The sequence below is a fragment of the Mchenga conophoros genome, linkage group LG7, assembly GCF_057382185.1.
Source record: "Mchenga conophoros isolate Kocher_MC1m ecotype Shallow Benthic linkage group LG7, M_conophoros_male_GT1.1, whole genome shotgun sequence".
NCBI classification, from domain to species: domain Eukaryota; kingdom Metazoa; phylum Chordata; class Actinopteri; order Cichliformes; family Cichlidae; genus Mchenga; species Mchenga conophoros.
This window is the reverse complement of record NC_140532.1, coordinates 66,349,479-66,375,317: the sequence shown is the minus strand read 5'-3', so window position 1 is coordinate 66,375,317 and position 25,839 is coordinate 66,349,479. Positions and strand designations below refer to the sequence as shown.

The 25,839-nt window shown below is 42.7% G+C and overlaps 1 protein-coding gene across 2 annotated transcripts in view; it reads left to right on the top strand.

The window, feature by feature from the left end:
- Positions 1 to 25,839, top strand: part of galnt18a (UDP-N-acetyl-alpha-D-galactosamine:polypeptide N-acetylgalactosaminyltransferase 18a) — a 180,171-nt gene that overhangs the window by 80,729 nt on the left and 73,603 nt on the right. For both annotated transcript variants that reach the window (XM_085280894.1, XM_085280893.1), the window contains exons 2-4: positions 12,285 to 12,492; positions 12,585 to 12,751; positions 25,425 to 25,611. In XM_085280894.1, the coding sequence (XP_085137020.1) occupies positions 12,285 to 12,492; positions 12,585 to 12,751; positions 25,425 to 25,611 (562 nt within the window). The remainder of the gene's footprint in view (positions 1 to 12,284; positions 12,493 to 12,584; positions 12,752 to 25,424; positions 25,612 to 25,839) is intronic.

The window sequence follows — 25,839 nt, the reverse complement described above, 5'->3', positions numbered from 1 at the left end:
TTGGCCCACGTCTAACCCAGAAAGCACTCGCTCTATGTCAAGCCTCTGCAGCTCGCATTGACTTTAGGCCTGTGTCTACATCTGCCCGCAGTGCCAAACCTGAGCATCAGGGTTAGGCCCAGATGTGTTCTACCTCTGGGATTTTCCTTTGGCTCAAATTTCTAACTTTACCTCCTTCTGTAGGCACCGTGACGCCATCGATCCTACAAGATTTTAGTGAAGAGGCAGAACGATGGTGTGCTTCAGCATACGCTTCTCCCAGTTTATTAATGTAAGCTGTTTTTCATCGTTGACTCCAAAGTCTGTGATACGATTTCTGAGTACTGTTGAATTCAAGTCTCCCCAAAGCCGTTTATTGTGTTTGTTTTGTTTTTAACCTTTTTCAGATTTGTTGCTGAATGTATTTGAGAGGCATATCTTTCTCCTCACACTTACTGGTGTCACGGTCAGCTCTGACAGCGTGAATGATTTCAGGGGCTCGGGTTGTGACGGTGAAACGGCTCCTCCGATTCCACCACCTGGCTTTTGTAGCTGTTTGCCTTTGAGTTTTGTCACTTTCTCCAGGCTACAATTACCTCTTTAATCTTTATGAACCTCTCTCTGTTTGTCTGGGTAAATGAGCTAAACCTCAGACTGATTTGAATGTCTGTATTTCAAGCAACAGTTTAACTCTTTACCGTACAGAGAACACAAAAGTCTGACATGTTTTAAATCCTCTCCTCTTCGTCTCTCTTCTTCCCTCCTTACAACAAACCTGCTGTTCTGCTGCTGTGTGCTAATTGGCTTCCCGAAGCGCCAGTAACAGAGTTTTTTCTCTCTCAGTGTCTCCAGGGTCTCTTCTTTTAGAGAACATGCATGCCCTTCTGTTCCTCTGATTATGCCCCCAGAACTCAAGCATATTGCACTCTTAAAGCAAACACACTGCTGCAAATGCAAATGTCTTGTTCAGACGAAGGAAAAAAACAAAACAAAAAACCTTCCCAATCTGTTTTTGTTGAATATTTTAAACGCAGCAAATGCTGATGTGTGCTAGGAGGGGGGGCTGCTGGACGGTATTGTTTTGGGGGTAGCAATTCATTTGCATAAAGATGACATTTCTCTGGATCTAATTTGTTTATTTCTTTCAACCAGGAATATGCCGAGGGTCACAGAGGAGGAAATGCCACTTGTTATTTTGTTTGCCTGTTTATCCCACAGCAGTTTTTACTGCCTGTTTAACATGATTTTAACTCGCATAAATCTAAAAACTCTTTGTTTTTGTGTGTGTGTTTGTCCAACCATATGTTCTGCACTTCAAACAGGTCATGTATTTTGCTTATTGATGATGATTCTCATAATGGCTGTGTAGCTAATCGGCTATAAAAAAAAAAGTATTTTCTTTTCTCTAGTTATTATCTATTTTTTCCAGATTAAATAAAACTGACAACCACGAAAGTTTGCAGATCTTTCGTTCAGGAAGGCCGTAAGTCAAGCTAGGTTGAAACTTGAGGCTGGAGATTCATGAACACGTTTGTTTAGCATGGCTTTGTTCTACTATGTCTTTTGCCATAGATTTATATCAAATTGTGTTTGTTGTGTTCAGCTCTCACATTAGTGACTCTACTCTTTCTAATGGCTGCAATGATGCAACCTTGTGGCTGCAAAAAACACCTCAGCTGACCTCGATGAACCCACGTGAGTTCATGGACTCAGTCACTGCTTTCATTTTCTTACCGATTTACAAATTCAAAAACGCAGAAATATTGTGTTTTACATCTGATTGCCTCGAGCCCTTATGACATCATCCCCACTGTGCACTTGAACATATAAAAGTGATGAGCACCTCTTTCGTTGAATTTTGAGTGTTTTAATCAACTTTGTTGCATCTGTGGTGTTCCCGGTCAAGAGTGATAGGAAATGAATGGGCACCCACCCCCCCTCACCTTTGGCCGCTGACCCCCTGAATGGCCCACTGAATGACAAAATGAAAGGCCCACTTTTACGACTTACTGAACAACCCACTGAACTGAATTTGGTGGTGAAAAATGTTTCTTATGTTAATTTAAGAGCTGTTAAAACTGGTCACTTGTGACCAGGAATACTAAAGTAAGGTGGTGGGGGTGCACACAACAAGAGGGTTGTAAGTAAATTATTAAGTTCAGTTGCGAATAATGGTCACTAGGGTCATAAAGGAGGATTGTTCAGGTCAGTGAGTGTATGTTTCACAGGGAGAACCAACTCCCTTTACAGAAATAGACTGAACTACTGCTTGTTTGGATAAGTTTGGCCATAATGCAAGGTTGATGTGGGCTTGTTTTGCAGTCACATGATCTGGGACGTGACTTTGGGTTCAGTGAGTTGACCGTGAACTCCTCTGTACACCAAAATATTCTAGAGTCAAGGTGCTGCAATGGCTCAAACTCCGCTGTAACGGTAAAGAAGTGGGGCTACAATTCCTCCATAATGCTGCGATAGATTCCTTATGAAGTCATATAGAAAATGTTTACTTCAGGTTATTCCTGCTAAAGGAGACTCTACAGCCTGTTCTCCTGTGCAACTTTCTTCATGATGATCTATGGAGTAGTTATTGTTATTGATAAACATAAGCTGGCCATTAAATCATTAAATTATGGCATCCTGCTTCTTTAATCTCTTTTTGAACTTTGTTAAATTTTTTCAAACTCTTTTAAAGTGTAACAATGGTCGACAGGAAGAGTAGCTAAACTTGTAGCTTTTGCTTTCCCTAATAACAGAATCATTTCCCCGTGCATACAGTAAGTGTTTAGCTTACCTTGGCAAACTGTGCTCACACTACACTGGTGGAAAGTGAATTTAGAAGAACAAGGAACATAACGACTGACAAAACACTGCATAATCAAGCAGGTGTGGTGTCTGATTGGTGTTATCGCGTGACTTTCAACTTGATGCCAGCGGTTTTCATCCGTTCTTGGACGGCTGTTTGCACACTTTGATTTATCGTCTGTTTTTGAATTGTTCCTTTCATTTGCTGTTTTAACAAGTGGGGGTGTGAGGGTGGGGGTACGTTCAAGCAGGCACGTGTATGTTCTGAAGCGGCCAACGTTCTCTCATCTCACCATGAAACAGATCCAGCTGTTTTCAGAGTAGAACGAGCACATTCGAGAACACAGTATCATCTGTGTATGATAAGAAAATCTCTCCTCGTCTTGCGTCTCGTTTATTTTAAGAAAACTTTTCCGAGAAATGTCTTTTACAGCAATCATATTGTCCCGATCATCCTCTCGTATGAGACAATGAAACCTTATCAGTGCTGCTGTAATGTAATTAGTGGAGCAGTGGAGCCGTCTGTTGCAGCAGGGAGCCATATGGATTTACAGGAAGACCCACTCAATCTGTATTGATTTCTGAAAGTGAGCGATTGGAGAAACCAGACTTCAGTCGAGCTTCGATCAAAACGTATAATTCCCTCTTGTCACGAACAATTCCCGTGGTGTGTTTTTTAAGGACACACTTGTTCCCGTGTGTGTTGGCATCACAGAGCCATTATGGATAATGTTTGTGACTGAGCTGAAGAGAGAAACGAGATCTGCTATCTTTGCACGCCCGCACAGACACAGTATGTAGACTGTGAGACAGACAGGAAGAAGGGATGGAAGTCATTTGTAGCGGCCATCGCACTATGAAGACAGCGTGATGGGGAGAAAATGATGGCAGATGGTTTTAAAAGGTTGTTAGCATGGTAAAGGAGGGAAATGGCTTCATAATGGAATCTGCCTCTCTGATCTTTAATCTGCAGTCTGTCAGATTTTGAGTCAGAGAGACGGCGCAGAGAGGGAGAAAATAAACACACACTGGATTATTCCACAGTAATATATATATATATATATATATATATATATATATATATATATATATATATATATATATATATATATATATATATATGATTATACCTGCAAATGACAGAAAATGAGCATTAGGGTGAAAAGCAATAAAGCCAGTGGGAAAGTGTCAAAACTCCTAATATTAAATATTAAGTGAAAAAATATTTTCAGCCTCTTTCTAGAAAGCTGTATGGCAGTGAATTTTATATATATCACCCTTTTAAACTGGCGTTGACCTCCTAGCGCTCTGCTAGACCACGACTCTGTTAATTCGAGGACTGAACTTCATCTCACGATTTTCTTTGGAGTTTTGGGACCTGAAAGAAAACAATGAAGTGAATTATTTGCTTGTTCTGCATACAGACCTTCCAAATGATTTTTAGAGTTAGAAGTAGCTGATTGCATGAAATAAGTGTATGACTGAAATGTGCACCATATATAAAGACTGACACCCAGGTTTCAGCATGCAGTGACAGCGAGCACATGCTCAGCCAACCGCTCATAATGACTGCAACACATCTGTTTTTCAAGTAGCAGCTCCAGCAACACTTCCAACTCGTCTTTTTAGGCTCTGTGGTAGTTGGGGTGATTTCTGTTGTTTTTTCTAATTCTCTGGACATATATGTGTGCTGTCTCCTTCCCCCCGCATTCTTTATGCTAAGCTAGACTGAACACTATCCCAGCTTTCGCTCTGTACTACACATGAGATTACTATTGATCTTCTTATCTCACTTGAGGAAATAAAGCAATCAGGTATTTCCCAGAATGTTGAACTACTGTTGTTCCTGAAATCCATCTGCGCTTGAGAGACTGCTGTTCTCCTCCAGTGCCGGGCTGCTCCTCCTCGCGCAGGAAGTGCCAGATATCGTGCGGCGTATCGTTCTGTCTGCGACACCTCCCTCTCCTCTGGAGACAGAGGTTTGATTGCTAAAAATGCCCCGATCTAAACAGATGTACGAAGCCAGCAATGCAACAAAATCCACTTGTAAAAATGGCTAACGCGTCTGCGCCCTCTCACTCTGCTGTAGTTCGCTGTAAGTACAGATCTGACTTGTCCAGGTGTGATCCATTAAACACATTATTCATACCTGAGGGGAGAGGAGGAAGACAGAGATCACCATCTGCTCACAGCTTGATTAAATTAATCATGTGTGAACTCTGGCACAAAGGCGCCCATCCCTCCCTCTCTCGCTCTCTCTGTGAGACATCACGCTCTCTCTCTGTCAGTATGTGTCGTTGTATAATAAGCAGCGAGAAACTTCGGGGGAAAAGCTAGTTGCCCTTTACTTTGGGGATCTGCAGATGGGCTCCCGTTTTGCCCCAGCTGGGGGCCACACAACATTTTGCAAATGACTCTTGTGCGAGCATGCTCTTGGCAACACAATCAAACGCACAGCAAGCTATGGAAAAAGCACTTTTTATGAGTCATCTCTCGCTGTGATACGAAAAAGAAGCCGTCGTGTGGTTTGAAGGGGACTTGGAGTCAATACAAAAGGCAAATGAATTGCCTGTGTTTTCCCTTATGCCTCTTTAAATATTGGAACACAAAAAGCTTTCGCGGGGAGACAATGTTGCGGGGCTTGCAGAGCAAATGAGATTCTCTCCACGAAAACAAATTCTTTCAAATCCTCGGGTGTGTGTGGGCGCATGTTTGTGTTACAAGCGCAAAGCCTGCTGGGATAGGTTCCTGCAAAACAGCAGTGTTTCGGAGCAGAGCTGATGAGCAACTTGAAAGTACACAGAGGATGTGCGGAGGACTAATTGAGTGTTTTTTGGGGGGGGTTACATCCACGCATGGTGTTTTGCAAATCGGGCTCATGTCCCATTTAAGGTCTTCGTCGGTTTAAGCTGTTTGTATCCCACACAGTCAATGGGGTTGAATGAACACAAGGCTGCTGATTTTACACTGAGATTTAACGCAGAGAATGAAAAACAAGCATTCCAAGCATTTCATTCCCTCAAAATAACAGCTGATTGCTAATAGGATGCAATCTGCAAATCCTGAATCTCCTTTTTGTCGTGACATCATTCAATTATTCCTCCCTAAATAAGATCCAGCTCTGAATCATCATCACAACCCTCCAGCAGTTCCACTCCGCGCTAACGGCCCCGTACTTGTGTGCTAATAATAGCGACTCTGTCCTCAAAGACGTCTCCATCACTTTAGTTATGAGCATTCTTCTTCTGTGTGTGGATTATTTTATTCTCCGTTCTTCAGTGGATGTTTGCGAGTCGGCGTTTGGTTGGAAGATTGACAGCCAAAGGCACAAACAGATCCAGACCCAGACTTTGTGCAGCTGTGATATTCCTGGATTTTGTTCGCAGTTCAGTTTAGACTTTAAAATCGTTTTAGTAACTCTTTAGCCCTTTTACTGAATTCCACTTCCCTCTAAAAAACTGCCATCCAGCACTTCATCTCCTCATCTACCAGCCGACTGTCAATCAAACCTCAACTGACAGCCCAGCTGGTGAGCGCTCACGGATCGTGCTGTTACCCAACCGGTGTTTGAGCGACAGCAGCGTGCTGGAGGTGGCCGCGTTTTCCATCATGCCGAACGAACACCGCATTTTTACATGACATGATCATCGAAACAGAATAGTGCTTTGGAGTTGTTATGTTTTGTATTTTCAGAAATGATGCCGGTAGCAGCTTTGGTGATGAAGAAACTGTCAGAATGTGTCTGAAGCAGCTTTTAGGAGGCGTTCAGCAGCAGTAATGGGTTGTTGTTGTATTTCTTCCGAACTCTATAGACTGTTTATACAAGATAGATGCAGCCACGCTGGTATCCTCCAGTTTCGTGGCCCTGTTGTGAAGCCTCATGCTGTCTGTTTTGCTATTATCGTGTTGGTTTTGTTTTGTTAAATGTGACGCAGTGAGGAAGAAGGATGGTTGGTAATGACCTTCTTTATCATTCAGGACATCATGCTGTATTGTTTTAAGACTTCAAACTAGCACTAGAGCCCATAAACCGATGCAGAAAGTGTTTACTGAGGTCATAAAGTAAGGGAACTGAGCCTGGCGTTCCCACAGACTTCTTTTTCACCTGTAGGTACGTCAGTGTTTGGCTGTCACGGATCTACGAGGCATCCGATTCCCCGACTATAAACTCTTGCACAGTTTTACATTGGGGCCTACAGCTTGTCTTTTATTCTGATTAGAGGCAGTTAGAGCGGTTAAGTCAAGGGAATACCCTTCAGGAGGAAATATTCTGATTAGTTTTAGACCACCGTTATTTTTTTGACCTGATGACAGTTGATGCTGCAGACACTCAGCTAAACAAATGTGTTTTTCTAATTATTTTATGTAATAACAGGTTTCTAAATATGTTTTCTAATAACCAAGTAGCCTTTTAAAATGATGATTAGCATTAGGTAACACAGTGTGCCATTGAAACACACTCGTGAAAAAGCTTCTACATAGGTTCAAATATTCAGTGATTTACTAATAATGATGTCGTTTTGTCATATTTGATTAATTTAATGTAATTTTTCTGTTACTTTACTTTAAATAAAGGAACATTTCTTAGAGACCGCCGCTATATATATATTCACGTTGTTCGTTCGAGCTTCAGTAAAAGTGGATAACAATAGATTTCACATCCAAAATATACAAAATCAAACATTTGCAACCCCTTGTCCAAATAAAAGTGTTTATAGAAGAGAGATTCTATATTTTTGGTAGTCATTCGCACATTGTTTACAGTGATTCTAATCTGGAATAGTCCTGCTCTCAGTCCTGATTGAGGCTGATCTCAGCTCTGATTGCAGAGGTTGTGCTGAGGCTGGAGAGCCGGTTGCAGCGTGCAGCCTGCTGAGCCAATCGTATGTCAATTTTGCATAAAGTGACTGGAGGACAAGGTGAGCCACTTTGTCACCCAGCAGTGCGTCTCATTTCTAATCCATTAGGTTGTAGGGAGTCCAGCTCTGATGCCCTCAGGTTTGCAGGAAGTGTGTGTGTGTGTGTGTGTCATGGTGTCTGTCTGAGCTAATAAAAGTGTGTCTCTCCACAATCTGGAGAGACAAAGCTCAGGGTTTCCTAGTTTACAGATGCCTGGGGATGAATACCTTCTGTCACATCCCTTTTATCCTTGTTCTCCTCATCACTTTCTCTGCCTCTCGCCCTCTCCATCACTCTCTCGTACCTCACTCAGCATCCTGTCAGCACTTCTTTGTCCTTTGTGTTTTGTGCTCTTGTCATCATTATTTTTTGTTCCTCCTGTCTGTTTCTTTCTAGATTCCATTTTATTAGATTAGTAGATGACATTTTCCTCCTTTGCATCACCAAAGCTTCTTTTTAAGGCCATAAATGCTGATTTTCTTTTCAAATTGTGTTACCTCACTCTCATTCTTTTCTGGATTTGTGCATTGTGTTGTGTGTAGCTGAGCAGATATTGATGTGGCGCCAAGTTCCTACGCCCCACAAGGGTACGACTGGACAAAGTTGCACTGTTTGCTGCAGCAGTGCAGACGTATTTTTAAATTCGGTTGAATTTTAAAGCATATTTCTCGTCCCAGCCCAGGTCCAACGGTTTCATCCTGATACCTAATGGCAGCCAGGGTGGCGTTGCCAAACCTGAATAGGCCTGTGTATCCCTCCGCGGATATGCAATCACTGATCCATCACTAAAGCCGTCACACTTACAGACAGCACAATGTTCTCCACACACGTGCTCAGGGTGAACCTGCTCTCATTTGTGGAAATCACAGGGTGGCAATGGTGGAACTGCTAGTTCTGGTATTCTATGGCAGATGAGCTCAGGGCCCACTAGATGGCGTTGGGCTCTCTGCCACCTTCATTGACTTTGTTTATAATTTTGGTGGCTTAAGGGCCCTCTACGGCCCTGTCTATCTCCTGGAATCTCCTCCATGCTCGTGAGACTCTGTAAACATGAGGAGGAGAAAATGTCAGTGGCCTCCACCAGTAAAACCATTCCTGCTTTGGGGGTTGTGACATTGTTGCCCCTCTAGAGCTCCTGTTGTTAATTTCACGAACACCAAAGCAGCTGATACCGATTAACACCCCCTCTGTTACTGACCAGATCAATACCCCAGAACTTTACCTGACTTGATGCTGTTCTCTGATTAAAAAGTGTTCCATTGATGTTTATCAGTCATGTTTAAACAGCATATTTGGCCCTCAGATTTTCCTGTGGAAATCCACAGTAAATGACACACACACACATTCCCACACTTGTAGTACGCTAAATTCGACTTTAATATTACACTGTCACACGCCGTCAGCACTGTGTCCCTGTTGCACCTACATCATTTGTACAAATATTACACTTGGTACTGTATAATACGCACACGGACACAACCTCAGCATTGTCCCACTTTATTCTCCCTGACGTCTTGTACAGAGCTATGATGTGCCCTCCAGCTGTGCTGTAAAGGGTAGCTTGGTCCAACTGAATTAGTAATGAGGTTTGTCTAACACAGTGCAGTGCAGGTCACAGCACACTCCCTCTGCTCATTTGTTCTCAACCCGAGCACAGAGTACACACACACGGGTTCAATCTGCCATCCATCTTTCTTTTCCCCTCTCCAGCTTTTACTTTTTTTGTCTGTTCTGAAAAGCACAATGCATTAACTAAATGCATCAGTGAATATAAATGGCTGCAAATGAGGTGACTTAAAACTCTTAAAACCTTTGCATGACTCAGAATGCATTTGTGGCCAAGAAAAATGGAACACCGAATCATTTGTAGTGCTTTTAGGGTGCTTATTATGAGGCTATGAGTGGACTTGGAGGGAGGTGCCATTTCACCCACGAGTGCACTGAGTATGTTATTACCAAAGGGGGAAGTACTGCTGTTCAAAGTAATAAAAAAAAGCCATTTGCTGCAGGAAGGAGGCACTTCACAGTCCTCCACTGAGGGCTGAAAATAGAAGTAGAGATAGTCGGCTGGTTGGAGTCAAAATCTTAAAGTCAAACTGCAGAAACCAAAATTAAACCTGTGGAGTATGTTACTGTGATGTGCCATAATTACCCGTGATAAAAGCATCCCAGTCTGGAGAAAACTCCTGTATTTAAAAAAACCCCCATCAGAACATGAGCCAGTCACGATCACGTGATGGAGTTTGTGTTTTGTTAGTCATCTCCTCTAAAGAAAAAGTGACTAAAGAGCTCAAATGAGTTCTTGGACAATTTTTGCACCTCTGCTTTTTTCACGAACATAGAAGTGAATAATTTATCACCTTTCAGGTGTTTGAAAATGTATCACCATTTCTTGTTGGACATTTGTTTTTCCCTTTTCTTTTTACCTCCACAGAGAAGGTTGTGTTTTTGATGCGATAAATGTGAGAGCTCGAAATGTTTTAGTCAATTCTGATGAAACTTAGTAGGGGTGCAGAGCGGGGTGATGTTAGCAATCCTTCAAAATTCAGCTTACATCCACTGACGTCTTCAATGTCACCTTAATAACAAATCACTACATATTGCCCATCACTCCTACATAGTATTCTTGTAATCCCAATAAACCTGTCATGCTATCCTGATCTTGATCAATGCAGTTTTGTTTGTTTTTTTTAAATATGAGGAGCAGAGTGTGACCCTCCTCTTTTTCAGGCTTTTTTACATTTGTCTTTGGTTGGGCATCATGTTCAGTCATGTGTTGATAACTTGCCCAATATGTGACTTCAGTTCAGTACAAAATTATCCCAGACATAAAGGATATTGTCTTATTAAATATTTAATGCAGACCAGTGCAGTTGGCAATGTCGCACATAGTTTGGGGGGCAAAGAGACAGTGCAACACAATATCTATAAAAGATGTGCAGGCTTCAAATGAGCACGCTCAAAGCTCAGACTTTCACTTGAATTCACTTTCTGCTTGAAACTTAAAAAAGTGGAAAACATTCACCTTCAAAGTAACATTTAAAAAGGAGCTTTTACTTTTACTAAATGATCTGTTTCTGGTTTGTGTCACACTTTTTCACTCTTGCCGTGAGTAGTTTGCAGACGAGTCACTGTCTTCCACGCAAACCAAGGACGACCCCGTCAATTTGCCGGCAACCACTTCCACAGGTCCAAGAATACACGTGCCGATGCTAAAAAACGATTAGGATCGGGGGATTTTGGCGAGGGCCACCAGGTTTTAATTAGTTTAAAATTGGTTTAAAACAAATTTAATTAAAACCACCAGGTTTTAATGCGGCGGCAGACTGGTGCACCCTGAATCCTCAATCATAACAAGCTCTTGGGTGATGAGTTGCAGACGTGATGATGTTTAGTGTTCAGTTGGAAGTTGTAGATGAGAACTTTAAGCTTACCAACTTTCCCTTGTTGAGCAGGAGGTACTAAACGTTGTCACCTTGTGTGAAATACAAACCTGGCACAGCACAGTGGGTCCTGCCAAATGTTAAATGTCTTACAGCGTGACAGCCCAACGCTACAGTACGTGGGCTCCATGAAAAGGGGTTTAAAAAAGTGAGTAGCAGGTTATAAAAGTTGACAGCGCTTTGAGCAACTGTCAACCGCTGTCATGGGAAAAGAAAACAAATACTTTTTGATCTTTTTGCAAAATTGAATTAATTCATATTTCTGTTTTTTATTTTGTTTGAGTTTAACTTCAAGCATTCAAACCACTGTGGTGTATATTACACATTCAAGATCGTGACTTCCATGCTGGAGTCTCGTGGCTCGGTGTTGAGTTCGTTTTTATGGATTGAAAAAAGTTTTTGCTTATATACTTTCTGTGTTTTCAACACCTTCACACCTGAGTGAGGAGTTCCAGCCGGCCTCAGTTCATGAATATTTCATTCTCTCAGAGGATCCCCATCTTTTGGTGATTCGGACAAACAACAGACTGCTGCATCCAAATTCTGCAGCCTGCACAGTGAAAAGCGGAATACATTAAAGCCTCTTTGCATGCTATATATTTTTTAAATCGATCATTTCAAACCACCAAATATGCCTACAGCATGTTTTTGGTTGTTACTGTTTTCCACCATGTGCATGTGTGGCGCAGAGGTCCGAGCTGATCTGAAAACCAAATAGTGTCACATTGGGGCACGTTAGAGGATTTGTTTCCACTTCTGCAGAAACGGATCTGCGCAGCTGCCTGATGGTGTTATTTGGAATGACAATAAAAATCTCTGTTTCTTCAATCGCATTTGAGTTCCATCCTTTTTCCCGATGCTGCAGAAATGATTCTTTCAGCCCTCAGTCAACAGGTTTTGTTTGATAACCACATGGAGCGCTTAGACTTGGTCATAGTCATTTCTCCTGAGAAAGCGTAACTCTGTTCCCGTTGGTACTAGAGACAAAAATTCAAATGGTTTCTGAAAATAAAGAAGATTTTCGCTCATATTCGGTTTATTACAGAAGCACAAAGCATTCACAAGGTACAAAACAAGTCCAGGCAGCCTGTGTGATACCTGGGTGATAAAGGGTTAACTGTATAATCCTAGTCATCGACCGCTCCCTCTCTCTGTCCACAGAAACTCCTCTGAAGGATGGGGAAGATGCGGCATCCTCGTCAGACGCAGCCTCAGACCCCGCCTCCTCACTCTTCAACCACTGGGGTCACGACCTTGGCCCGGAAAGCCGAAGGGTTGCCCTCAAGAAGTTCAAGTACTATGGCTACAACGGTTACCTTAGCGACCGCATCTCCCTCACCCGCCCGATTCCAGATTTACGGCCTGACGGGTGAGTGTCGGTGTGGTGGTGTTCTCCTGTAAGGATTTAACAGGATGTGATTTTGGCTCACAAAGCTTCTGAATGTTGGCGTTTCCCCTCAGATGCAGAAACATGTCCTACTCATCAGACCTTCCCCAGCTCAGTGTCATCTTCATCTTTGTCAACGAGGCCTTGTCGGTGTTGCTGCGCTCCATCCACACGGCCATCCAGAGGACTCCTTCCCACCTGCTCAAAGAGGTCATACTGGTGGATGACCACAGCAACAGCTGTAAGAACCTTAAACCTTCCTCAGCATTTCTTTTTTCATGTCTAGTTCTACTTGCACATCTTCTTCTGCTTCCTTAAGGGGTCACCGCATTAGATCATCTTCCTCCATCTTACCCTATCCCTAAGATTTCCCCCCTCTTACTCCGACTCTCTGCATGTCCTCCCTCACTACATCCATGAACCTCCCTAGAGGTCGTCCGTTCCTCCTCCTGCCTGACATCTTCAGCATTTCCACTCACCCTCCTCTGCGCATGTCCAAACCATCTCAGCCTCGTGTCTTTAACTTTGTATCCAAACCGCTGAACCGGAGCTGTCCCTCTGATGTACGCGCTTCTAATCCCAGTGGAAATCTTAGCTCCTCCAGCTCGGCCTCCTGTCTTTTTGTCAGTGCCATCATCTCCAAACCAGACCTCAGAGCGGGTCTCACTACAACCTTGTAAACCTTCCTTTTCACTCTTGCTGCGATCCTTCTGTCACAAATCACCCCTGACATTCATCTCCACCCACTCCACCCTGCCTGGACTCTCTTCTTCACCTCTCTTGTGCACTCTCTCTTGGATGGTTGACTCCAGATATTTAAACTCATCCATCTTCCCTACCTCTGCTCCTTGCAGCTTCGCCTTTACACCCGTCTCAGTCTCATTCACACACATGTGCTCTTTTGCTTCTACTCTTGCTACAGATCACAGTGTCATCTGTAGATGTCGTGATCCATGCCAAGTTGTATTTCTTCTAATACTATAACGATGCTTTTTTTTCACGGGGGGGGGTTTCTAATCAAAGTCTTCTTGATCTTTTACTTCATGTAGAACTGGAATTTATTTGGTGTAAAACTGCAGAAACTCAGTCAGTGAGGAAATCCATATTCAGAAAGCTGCAACGTGTCATTTGCAAACCAATACAGTTTTTGCTTTTAAGAAAAATATATTGCTGCCTCTAGGGATCTGCAAATAAAACACATCTTCTGAGTATAAATTAGTGTGTCTGTATTTATATGTACGTTTCAGAAACAAAGGTCTTCACAGGCCTCTTCTCTGTATGTAGATTAAGATTTTATATGCATTAAATTATTGATTTTTCAGTTCTTCAAAGCAGCTCTTTGGCTGGTTGTAACAGCATCATAAGATAAGATAGAACTTTATTAATCCCTCGGGTGGGTTCCTCTGGGAAATTCGACTTTTTTTTTTTTTTTTTTTTTTTTTTTTTAAGATAAGATGTGTAAGATGTGTAAGATGTGTAAGATCAAAGATGCTCAGTCGCAGGGTTATTCTGTGTAAACAGACTCCAATGATAAATCATTAGTTTTCAAGAGGTCTCACGTCTGGTGGAAGAGAATAATGCACAGATAGAAATAAAACAGTATATTTAAAGCTAAAGCCACACTGAAGGCTTACATCATTACACCGTGGGCACAGAAATGAAAAGTCTAAACAGAAGAAGACAGAAAACAGTAGAAATGAAGTGGCGTGGTAGACGGCCGTCGTGAATGTCTACAGCTTACAGGAAATAGTATTAAAGGCTGCTAAAAATATATAAACTACATAAAATAAAACAAACCACTGTTCTGCTGTCAGTGTGAGAGGAGTGGACTGTTAATGTTTTCAGCTCTCACGCATCCAGCGTGTGGCATTAGCCCGGCCTTTTGTGGACAAAACAGTCATTAAGCTTCTTTTTTAGCTTTAACATTAACCTCCTAGGACCTGCGCCCACATATGTGGACATCACATTTTGGGTTATTTAGACCAAAATACCCAATTTTGCTCTACAAGGACCTGATATCCACTTACGAGGACATTATACTGCTACTGTTCTATCAAATTTTTAAATGAATATCCTCATGTAGCTCTTATTTTTCTTAAAAACAAAAATAAGGGAAAAAAAAATCTGGTAATTTTGAATGTTTTTACATTCATCGGGCCCCAATCAGCCCAAATATCAAAGAGAAATTAAAAATGCATGCTGTCGAAGAGTTCGGGTCTTAGGAGGTTAAGCTTGTTTCACGTTTCAGCGGAGGCAGACAGACCTGTGAGGCTAATCATGATTGAATCTCTGATTCACCCCAACCAATCACAGCAGATGGCCCCGCCCCTCCCTGAGCCTGGTTCTGTTGGAGGTTTCTTCCTGTTAAAAGGGAGTTTTTCCTTCCCGCTGTCGCCAAAGTGCTTGTTCATAGGGGGTCATATGATTGTTGGGTTTTTCTCTGTATTATTGAAGGGTCTACTTTACAATATAAAGAGCCTTGAGGCGACCGTTGTTGTGATTTGTTGCTGTATAAGTAAAATTGAACTGAACCTGATGCACTTCAGATTTGATGTGACGTGAGCTGAAGTTGTGTTTGTGGCTTCCAGCTGTTTGACTTTCATAAAACCCTCAAGCTTCCTCAGAGCCAGCCTGCACTTACACAGCTGGCACAGCAGCAGTTGTTCTTAATGTCTTGCTTAGCAGTGTCCCCTCACAGGGAGAAGGCTCCTGGTTAAAACCTGTGTGGAGTAAGCATGTCCTCCCTGTGCCTGTGTGGGCTTCTTCCAGGGAAATTTCAAACGAATGTGTGCCGACACATCTAAATAAATTCTTTACTTACTGATGATGTCTGAAGGATATGAAACCTTTGGGGATTTTTCGCTTTGGATGAAGACGTGTGATACAGTTCAGCACTGCGGACTATCAGCTTATTCCATTATTCAAACTGTTCGATAAATACTAAATAAAGTAAAGAAAATAAAGTAAAAAATTATAGTGCTTCACAACCGAGGTGCTAAAAAAATGAAGATAAGAAGCTGAATTTTTTGAAAGAGACCATTGAGTAGCTGATAGGCAGAGAGCTGCTGAGTCTGGATCCACTGCTGCAAAAGCTCCGTCTGCTTCCCCTCTCAGCCTTGTGTGCTGCACAGCTAGCTGATGTCTAGATGCAAAAGTTCACTGATGTCCACAGGTGCTTGTCCATGCACGGCTCTAAAAGCAAAAACCAGAATCTTAAAATGGACTTTGAAGCTAGCTGGGTGCCAGTGCAACTGTTTTAGCAACAGTGTGATATAGGAGTAGTTAGAAGTCTCAATCAGCTGCAGCTTTCTGAACAACCTGCAGACGTTTCAGGGAGGTTTTGGTAAATCCAATGAACACAGATACACAAATCCAAACATAATTAAGTAGAGCCAGGAATAACAATCTCCAGTTCAGAGCGTGGCACGCTGGTAAATCGACTGGATCTTATTTAGTGCTTTTCAACTCAAGCACTTTACGAGCCTCATTCACCCATTCATACAAGCACTTTTTTCTGTGCCTGAGGTGCTTTCTATCCAACATTAGCACTTCAATGAACACATCAGAGAGCAACTCAGGCTTCACTATCTTGCACAGTGATAGCTTTGTGCACAGACTGGAGCAAATGGGAACTGAACCACCAACCTCCCAACTGCACAGCCTCCTGAGCCACAGGAGATGTATATTGTCTGCAAGCATTCATGTGAACATGACAGCTTATATCCCTCATGTGCTGAGTATTAGCTTAATTACCAACTTGAAATAAGATCAAAAGGAAATCTGCTGATTTTCTGACTGACAGGGGCTCAAACACATCTACTAATCCTCTGACCACAGAAGTGCTGTGTATGCAATATGGTCGCTCCACGGATGGTTTGTGTAACATTAAATTAACCCAAAGGTTAAATTTCAAAACTAGTTCAGAATAAAACCATAAATGCCTTCTAGTGGAGGAAGGAGATGATGGCTAACATCCCATTAGTTAGAAGACCGGTTCCAGCATTAAGCCAAAACATCGTTCCCTATTTTATTGTTTACAATATAGCTGCTTCTTCCTTCGGCTTCACCAGAGTCCGCAGAGACTCCTGCCTGACCTCATCTGTCAGTCTGTCCATCACCACTGCAAACAAGAAGGGGCTCAGAGCCAATCACTGATGTAATCCCACCCCCACCGCCATCCCATCTATCAGCTACTCACAGCTCACCGCCGTGACACGGTCCTCATACGTCCTGCACCACCTGCCTCACATACTTCACTCCTGACTTCCTGATGCAGGACCACAGTTCCTCTCTTGGCACCCAATCATATGCCTTCTGTAGATTCACAAAGAGCTTGTCTATACTTCTCCATCAGCAGTGAATCCAAACATTAGTGCTGTTTCTCAGCATGAGCTCACTCTGCAGCTCACTGATCATCACTTTTCTTCTTAACCTTGCTTCAGCAACTCGTTCTCATATCTTAATGATATTTCTCATGAGCTTTATTCTTCTGTAGTTCCTACAGCTCTGCACATCAGTACCAGCACACTTCTCCATTCCTCAGCCATCCTTTCACTCTCCAAGACTGTGTTAAACAGACTGGTTAAAAAGTCCGCTGCCCTCTCTCTTAAACATCTCTGTACCTGCACAGGTATGCAGTCTGAGCCTGCCACTTTTCCAGTTTTCATCCCTTTCATAACAGCTCTCTCTTCCTCCTCACTGATACTCTGCACTTGTTTATATTATGGCTAAATATGTCCAAATTGAAATGTCCATCAAATATTTTAGTGTTGGACTTCACTACAAGTCTTTTTTTCTCTTTTTTTGTTTTTACATCCTTTTATGCTGCGGTATGTTCCAAAGACACAACTTTAACTCTAAGACAAACTGTATCAGTTTCCAGTTTTTGTTGTGTTTGTTCAGTTTTCACATCGGTTAATAGAACGAGCGGATGCTTCAGTTCATCCAAAGCAACAATAAGACAGACAAAGTTTTTGACACGGTTTAGACTCTATCAGAATCAGAATCAGAATCAGAATGGGTTTATTGCCAGATGTTGAGGTTTACAACATTAGGAAATTGCTGCGGTGCTTCAGTGCAGACAATAAGAATTAAAGTGCTATGTAGAAAGAAAGATATGTGCATGAGATATACATGAGATATATACATGAGAATAAGAATTATGAGTGCTACGTAGAAAGATATATACATGAGTGCAGGTGGTGATCAGTGCCAGACATGGAATGATGCAGTGACACAGCGTAGGGTCATGTGTTAGTGGCGGGGACAGTCATGTGGTTATTGTTCATGTGTCCAACAGCAGAGGGGAAGAAACTGTTCTTGTGGCGAGAGGTTCTGGTGCGAATGGACCGGAGCCTCCTGCCTGAGGGGAGCAGGTCAAACAGACTGTGTCCAGGGTGAGAAGGGTCAGCTGAGATCCGAGCTGCACGCCGCAGAGTCCTGGAGGTGTACAGGTCCTGCAGAGATGGGAGTCTGCAGCCAATCACCTTCTCAGCAGAGCGCACAACACGCTGCAGTCTCTGTTTGTCCCTGATAGTGGCTCCAGCGTACCACACGGTGATGGAGGAGGTGAGGATGGACTCGATGATTGCGGTGTAGAACTGCATCATCGTCCGTGTTGGCAGGTTGAATTTCTTCAGCTGCCTCAGGAAGTACATCCTCTGCTGGGCTTTCTTGATGACGGAGGTGATGGTGGGCTCCCACTTCAGGTCCTGGGTGATGGTGGTACCCAGGAAGCAGAATGAGTCCACAGAGGTGATGGGGGTGTCAGTCAGGATGATGGGGGGGAGTGGGGCTGTGTGCTTCCTGAAGTCCACAATAATCTCCACTGTCTTCTGGGCATTCAGCACCAGGTTGTTGTGGCTGCACCAGGACACCAGACGTTCAACCTCCCTCCTGTAGGCAGACTCGTCCCCGTCAGAGATGAGCCCAATGAGCATTTAAAGAATGAATTCACATTAATGTCATTTACACCAGGGGTAGGTGAAATGCATCCTTCTGTTATATGAGTTACTGACGATTAAAAAAATGTGAATCTGTCAGGGTGCCAGGAGCAGCAGCATTGTTCTGTAGCAGTAGAGCCACAGCAGGGTACACAGGGTCAAATGCAAGCAGTGTTTTTAATGGAGGTGTTAAATAAAAGTACAACATAGCTGTTTAACTCTTCAACAACTTTAATAACTAAAGTGACTTATCCTTGTAACAGGAGCTGCACAATATTGTCCCATAATAAAGGTGAAAAATCATTTCTACCTGGGATGTACAGTGGGGCAAAAAAGTATTTAGTCAGCCACCGATTGTGCAAGTTCCCCCACCTAAAATGATGACAGAGGTCAGTAATTTGCACCAGAGGTACACTTCAACTGTGAGAGACAGAATGTGGAAAAAAAATCCATGAATCCACATGGTAGGATTTGTAAAGAATTTATTCGTAAATCAGGGTGGAAAATAAGTATTTGGTCAATAACAAAAATACAACTCAATACTTTGTAACATAACCTTTGTTGGCAATAACAGAGGTCAAACGTTTACTATAGGTCTTTACCAGGTTTGCACACACAGTAGCTGGTATTTTGGCCCATTCCTCCATGCAGATCTTCTCGAGAGCAGTGATGTTTTGGGGCTGTCGCCGAGCAACACGGACTTTCAACTCCCGCCACAGATTTTCTATGGGGTTGAGGTCTGGAGACTGGCTAGGCCACTCCAGGACTTTCAAATGCTTCTTACGGAGCCACTCCTTTGTTGCCCGGGCGGTGTGTTTTGGATCATTGTCATGTTGGAAGACCCAGCCTGGTTTCATCTTCAAAGTTCTCACTGATGGAAGGAGGTTTTGGCTCAAAATCTCACGATACATGGCCCCATTCATTCTGTCCTTAACACGGATCAGTCGTCCTGTCCCCTTGGCAGAAAAACAGCCCCATAGCATGATGTTTCCACCCCCATGCTTCACAGTAGGTATGGTGTTCTTGGGATGCAACTCAGTATTCTTCTTCCTCCAAACACGACGAGTTGAGTTTATACCAAAAAGTTCTACTTTGGTTTCATCTGACCACATGACATTCTCCCAATCCTCTGCTGTATCATCCATGTGCTCTCTGGCAAACTTCAGACGGGCCTGGACATGCACTGGCTTCAGCAGCGGAACACGTCTGGCACTGCGGGATTTGATTCCCTGCCGTTGTAGTGTGTTACTGATGGTGACCTTTGTTACTTTGGTCCCAGCTCTCTGCAGGTCATTCACCAGGTCCCCCCGTGTGGTTCTGGGATCTTTGCTCACCGTTCTCATGATCATTTTGACCCCACGGGATGAGATCTTGCGTGGAGCCCCAGATCGAGGGAGATTATCAGTGGTCTTGTATGTCTTCCATTTTCTGATGATTGCTCCCACAGTTGATTCTTTCACACCAAGCTGCTTGCCTATTGTAGATTCACTCTTCCCAGTCTGGTGCAGGTCTACAATACTTTTCCTGGTGTCCTTCGAAAGCTCTTTGGTCTTGGCCATGGCGGAGTTTGGAGTCTGACTGTTTGAGGCTGTGGACAGGTGTCTTTTATACAGATGATGAGTTCAAACAGGTGCCATTCATACAGGTAACGAGTGGGGGACAGAAAAGCTTCTTACAGAAGACGTTACAGGTCTGTGAGAGCCAGAGATTTTCCTTGTTTGAGGTGACCAAATACTTATTTTCCACCCTGATTTACGAATAAATTCTTTACAAATCCTACCATGTGGATTCATGGATTTTTTTTTCACATTCTGTCTCTCACAGTTGAAGTGTACCTCTGGTGCAAATTACTGACCTCTGTCATCATTTTAAGTGGGGGAACTTGCACAATCGGTGGCTGACTAAATACTTTTTTGCCCCACTGTATCTCACTCTCTTTCTATCACATGGAGTGCAGCTGGCACATTTTGCAGCAGAGTCATTTGTTTAATTTTGGGTCGCACATCAACAGCTGCTCGTATCACCTCTAGCGTGTCTATAGTTGTACTCGACAGTGTTTTTCCCTCAAGTTTGTTGTTTCCACCTTTAGCAGTTTAATTTTCCTGATGAAACTTGACACAAAATTTCTGTCATGCAGAAATTTTTTACAGGATGTTATCGTGGGTGGTAAAAAACAACAAAAAGCTGTAGCAATATGTAGTTATTTATTTTTTTATTTGTTTGTTTTTATGTGTATTTTATTTTTAAAGTGTAAATTTGCTAAAAGGATTAATAGAGTGACAGGATATATTAGCTAACTGAGCTGTTGTGTTTCTGAAAACTAAAAAACCAAAACCAAAAATAAGAGTGAGGACTGATGAGGGGTCGGTTAGCTTAGCTTGTAATAGACTGATGGAAACCTTAAGAGCAATATGCAAGTTTTCTAATGAAACTTCAACCTCATCTTAGGCTGAGGCTAATTTTAGCCACGTGAAGCTGCAGATTTCATCTTTGGTCCCAAGTGGCAGCAAAATTTCAGCTCAACCAACTTGTTGGAATGTTTAATGGTTCAAACACAGAGTGAAATGAAAAGAGCCAGCCAAATGAAGAGCTAGTTAAAGTCACTCCAGTTTGATGAAGAGCTTATCTTCACATTATAGGACAGAGATCCAGAGTTGAATAACTGCAGCATGCACTGGCACCTTTAGTTGAGCTACAGCCTCGACTGGTCCATGTTTTATGTCCCACGTATATTCTGCCTCGGATGGTGCACGAAATCATGACACGTGTAGGCATTAGCTGCATCACTGGTGCATGAACACAAAGTCAGACTTATTGCAGCAGTCACAGGCAAAGCCTGGATGTGGCTTGTCTATTAGACTTCCAGTGTTAATAATTGCATCACGTACAATGAAACATATTTCACTGCTGCCAAATCTATAATTACCATTATGAGAAATCTGTCCGTGCATCCAACGCCTGCAGATTTTATGGGTCTGCCACTGCTCCTCTGTTCTTCAATAATACAATATATCAGAGTTTAGTTATGGTTGCTGCACGGGGTTGAATGCTGATTAGTGGAGCAAGCAAGGGAATGAATACGTTTAACATTTACCTCAAATTATTCTCTCCTAATGCGTTACAAACGTTCAACTTAGCAATTCTTTGGGAAGTAGCTCATGATTTAATGTTTTTGCTTTGGAATGAGTTACAGCTGCGTGGAGGTAATTTATAATGAAGGCAAGTGATGAAAGATAACTGAGTAAAAGTGCAAGATCATTAATGCTGCTTATTGATCATGCAGGGTGTAATTATGACAAATGAGGGTCAACTGAGGCCAGATGAAGGCAAAAGTGGAAATGCAGGCAAGTGTTGCCACCAGAATACTAAATTAGACTTGAGAGGCTGTGTTCATATCACTTCAGGGGGCTTATCAAAGATCACTGAGCCATGCAAACCTCCATTAATGGCACAATGACAATACTTTGAATCTTTTTGAAAGCTTTATATGAATTCCATTATAAATACAGTGCTGGGAAAAAGTCTTCAGCCATCCTTCTTTGTGTTTTGCTTGGAAAACTGGGAAATAGGTGCAATAATGCATTGAAACATATGAACATACATGGAAATACAGTATAAAAGGCATAAATGGAGCAAAATTATACCAGAGGGCCAGCTCCTGATTGATAGAGCAGTACACCAGAACTCTACGATCGGGCAGACACGAGAACTGTCTGGATTGACCACAGGAAAGCCTGTAAGTCAATGCTCCACACATGGTTACTGGAGTGCTTTTCACTGCACTGATGACATTTGTCTAGAAGTGACTGGAGGCCAACTTTTAACACACGAGTGCAGACTACACAAAGATGATGACTGTTCCTGCTGCTGCTCTGCATATCGCTCAGCTCAACACTAAAAGTAGATGTGAATATAGATTATGGAGTGGAGTGACCATCAGTCACCTCCGGTGCATGGATGACATCAAGCTGTATGCCACGAATGAGCGAGACATCGACTCGCTGATCGTTTAGCATCCGCAAATACGTCAGGAAGATTGCCCCCTGAGATGAGCTACTCCAAGAATCCCCCAGGCAGCTGAAGACAGATGGTGATGAGGGACAGGACAACGATCATGGACAACTAAGTATCCGTATGAGATGTACCATCGACAGACAGAGGAAATGACTGGCATCCAGAAATCGTACCAGTGTCTAGAAAAGGCTGGCTTAAAGGACAGATCATGGCAGCACCACAACAGGACCGAATACGCAGGTCCATAGAGGCAGGAGTCTACCACAGCTGACAGGATCTAAGTTGCAGACTATGCACAGGTCCCCCATTTAGAATAAATGAAGAATATAAGCTGCAATCTGAGACTGTGTAAGCTGAGGGGGACAACACAGTGTGGAGAAACGACAACATATGGACTAGAAATCTGAAAGTCTTGATAGCAGCCGACCAAAGGTGGTTGAGAACAACACAGCTAAGGTCTTGTGGAACTGTGATTTCTAAAAAGGACAAGCAGCTGCTGGCTAATCAGCAAGACGTGGTGGCTGACAAGGAACAGAAGACTGCAGTTCTGATAGATGTGACAGGAACAGCAGGAAGAAGGGGAACGAAAAAATCAAGAACTACCAGAGGCTGAAGAAACAACTCGAGGAGATCTGGACGAGTCCAAAGTGGTCTTGGTGGTAACAGGAGCTTTCCGATCTATAACCATGAAACCAGGAGAGTGGCTTGAACAGATTCCAGACGCAACTTTTGATGCTCTCGCCGATCCACGGCATGGCTCGCATTTGTGTCCTCAATCCAGCATCATACACAGTGGTTGGTATGTAATGCACTCTGCAGAAGTACGACAGTGATCTCCTAAACATACTGGCCTTGCACATCTAATATATTTAAAAAAATGTTTTTGACATAAGAAGTGTTTTTGTTAATCGGACTTTAAGAAGATTAAGATTAATCTTCATTAATCTTATATTATTCAAATATAATGTTAGCAAACCACAAATCAGCCACAGATGATCTGATTTCACTGCCAGCTTACATCAGCTGATACGCTACACGTCCAACTGGCAAAGCTCATGGAAAGTTGCTGCACTTGTTCAAGCTGCTTTGCAACCCCCCTCCAATGAAAGCGTCCTGACTGAAACATAATTTTCCTTACAATGAGCGTTCAAAGGAGCTTGGAAAGAAAAGAGACTGGATGAGCATCAGACTCGTGGGAATTGATAGGATGAGTTGATTTAGTAAGTATATAATTAAATTAGTCAACAGTAATTTAGGTATCAGGTTAAACTGTCTATATAATTATCATCCAACATTTATAAGCCACATTATTCTAAATATTACAGCTTTTTCTGCTGTTCAGTCAAAACCTTTTTTTCTTTCTCTTTGTGATATTGTATAGTCTTGAATATAAACACATGTTGATTGATTTTCTGTTGGGCGATCATCAATCCATCATTCATTTTGATCTCAAAATTCTCAGTTCAATCACATAATTGATTTTTTTTTAACAGCGTAAAGTAAATCAGGGCTCTTCCTCTTCACTTGGCTATATTTTATATGAAAACAGGTTGCATGGTGTGGGCCGGGCTAATTGGGCTTGGTGGGCTTGATTTAATGATTTCATTTTTTTTCTTTTTTTTGAGTGCTTAGAAGTCATCGCATATGTACATATAGCACAGTAAGGTGCTTTTCAGATCCTCCCAACTCCTGTTGTAAATGAGCCCATCTTTCTTCCTGGTCAGCAGCAAACTGTGGCTCATTAAAAAGAAACAGAGAGACTAGAGAATCCAGGCTGATGGTAATAATGAATAGAAAAAGAAAAGCAGCAGCCGTAGCCTCCAGGCAGGATTACAACACAGAAAAATCACAACCAGGAAATGAAGACGTCTGCTGTTCCACTGCGGGCAGATGGCATATACGTGTGCCGTAAATATTCTGTGCATGTTTCTGTCTGTGTGAATCAAGGTCTGTGTGAAGTCACTCAGGAAGAAAAAGGGAGGCAAGAAAAAATGAAAATGGCTCCAGGGCTGGAAAAGTGAACATAATGTGAAAGAGCCTTAACTCACTTACCAATCACAGTGAACGCACGATGGATAGCCCTCAACCTAGAAACACAGTCAGACCAAGAATCATAAAATACAACGAATTTATTTTTCAGTAAGATCCAGAATGACTGACTGAGTCCATAAACAGCAGAAACGTCATTAAAGAGACCCAGACGAAAAATGATATTCTTATAGGCTACAGGACCAGAAGGTTTTTTGAGGTCCAACTCTGATGTTGAATAGTCAGGCCTGGCTAGCCGTCAGTTCTTCTAAAGAAAAATGTTGGATTGTTCCTTCTGTGCAAAACTGAGGTAACTATTTTCCTTTGGCACAGAGGCCTTTTGTTTCTTCAGATTATTGCCACAGAGTTACAAGCATGCGATTGTCTAAAAATCACCTCATTCAAAGATGGTAGGCTTGCAAGATGCACATCAAGGGTGCTGCTATACTCGCTACTGGACTACATTTGAGGTGCGTTTGGATCAGCAGCCATTGTCAACTCCAGAAACTCAGCCACACCACCAGGATCGACTGTGTCGGGCACAGCTGCTGTAAATATTTCAGATAGGAGAGGCTCCACTCTCCGACCATAAACTACACCTGTGACGAAATATCATCATTTCTTTTTGTTCTCATCTTTTTCCTTGAGAAATACTCAAGTCTCAATTTTATAACTTTAGGCGCAAATGAAATGCTTGGACTGAGCTCCAACATCATCACCATCCTGCTGTTTTGCATACTAACAACTGCTGCTCATCAGTTTAACTCAGCCGGTGTCTTCCTGCACTGCCTTTCCTAGCATGTGGAATTATGTCAATACAGCATGTGTGAGCTTTTGTGGAGTATTGTCGATTAGATCAGTCACACAACAGATGTCAGAGATCCTACTTCTGCTAACAATATGCTTAAATCTGTGTGTGTCTCTCTCCAGTGGAGCTAAAGGAGCATCTGCAGAACTTTGTGGATGAGACCAATGCTCAGCACGGCCCGGGGTTCATCAAGGTGGTCCGCCATGATAAGCAGGAAGGACTGATCAGGTCCAGAGTGAGCGGCTGGAGGGCAGCTTCTGCCCCTGTTGTCGCTTTGTTCGACGCACACGTGGAGTTCAACACTGGATGGTGAGCAGCTTTTTTCACTTAAAGCAAGCTCCGTGCAGCTGCTGGCTCACGCTGGCAGCGAGTGTAGTTTTAAGGACATTTGCAGCCAAAGACATTGTGAGGTCCACAAGAGAACCAGATTGTTTCAGCATATAGCACAGGGCCGATGCTAATGGCATATAAATAGCAATAACAACTTTTCAGAATCTCCTCTAAAGAAAGGGATCATGCAGGTGCATTTGCAACACC